Source organism: Nanorana parkeri, unplaced genomic scaffold, assembly GCF_000935625.1.
Source record: "Nanorana parkeri isolate BGI_ZX_2015 unplaced genomic scaffold, ASM93562v1 scaffold3358, whole genome shotgun sequence".
Lineage (NCBI taxonomy): Eukaryota > Metazoa > Chordata > Amphibia > Anura > Dicroglossidae > Nanorana > Nanorana parkeri.
The window spans coordinates 1-248 of NW_017309626.1; the positions used below are offsets into that span (position 1 = coordinate 1).

The following is a 248-nucleotide window of genomic DNA, read 5'->3' on the forward strand; positions in this document are numbered from 1 at the left end:
CACAATGAGCACGGATTCCCCCCAGTGTCGCTGGGTGAAGAGGTCCAGGAGGTACTGAGGGTCGGGGGTGGGGATGTCGGAGGTATCGATGATGTGGAGGTCGTTCTGTAGAGCGACATGAATAAAGTTACATAGTATTGGAGGATGAAGAAAGACCGAGGCCCAGCGAGTCCCTGTATGTTGCGGTCCCTGAGGAAGGGTTCCACACTCTCAGCTGACACCGCGGCTTGTGGCAGAGAGTTCCAAAA

The 248-nt window shown here is 55.2% G+C and overlaps 1 protein-coding gene across 1 annotated transcript in view; it reads right to left on the minus strand.

The window, feature by feature from the left end:
* Positions 1-3: 3 nt before the first annotated feature.
* MRPL4 (mitochondrial ribosomal protein L4) overlaps positions 4-248 on the minus strand; it is a gene marked incomplete at its 3' end in the record, with an annotated part of 11,684 nt that continues 11,439 nt past the window's right edge. The window contains exon 7 of the mRNA XM_018574911.1: positions 4-105. Coding sequence (XP_018430413.1) covers positions 4-105 — 102 coding nt within the window. The remainder of the gene's footprint in view (positions 106-248) is intronic.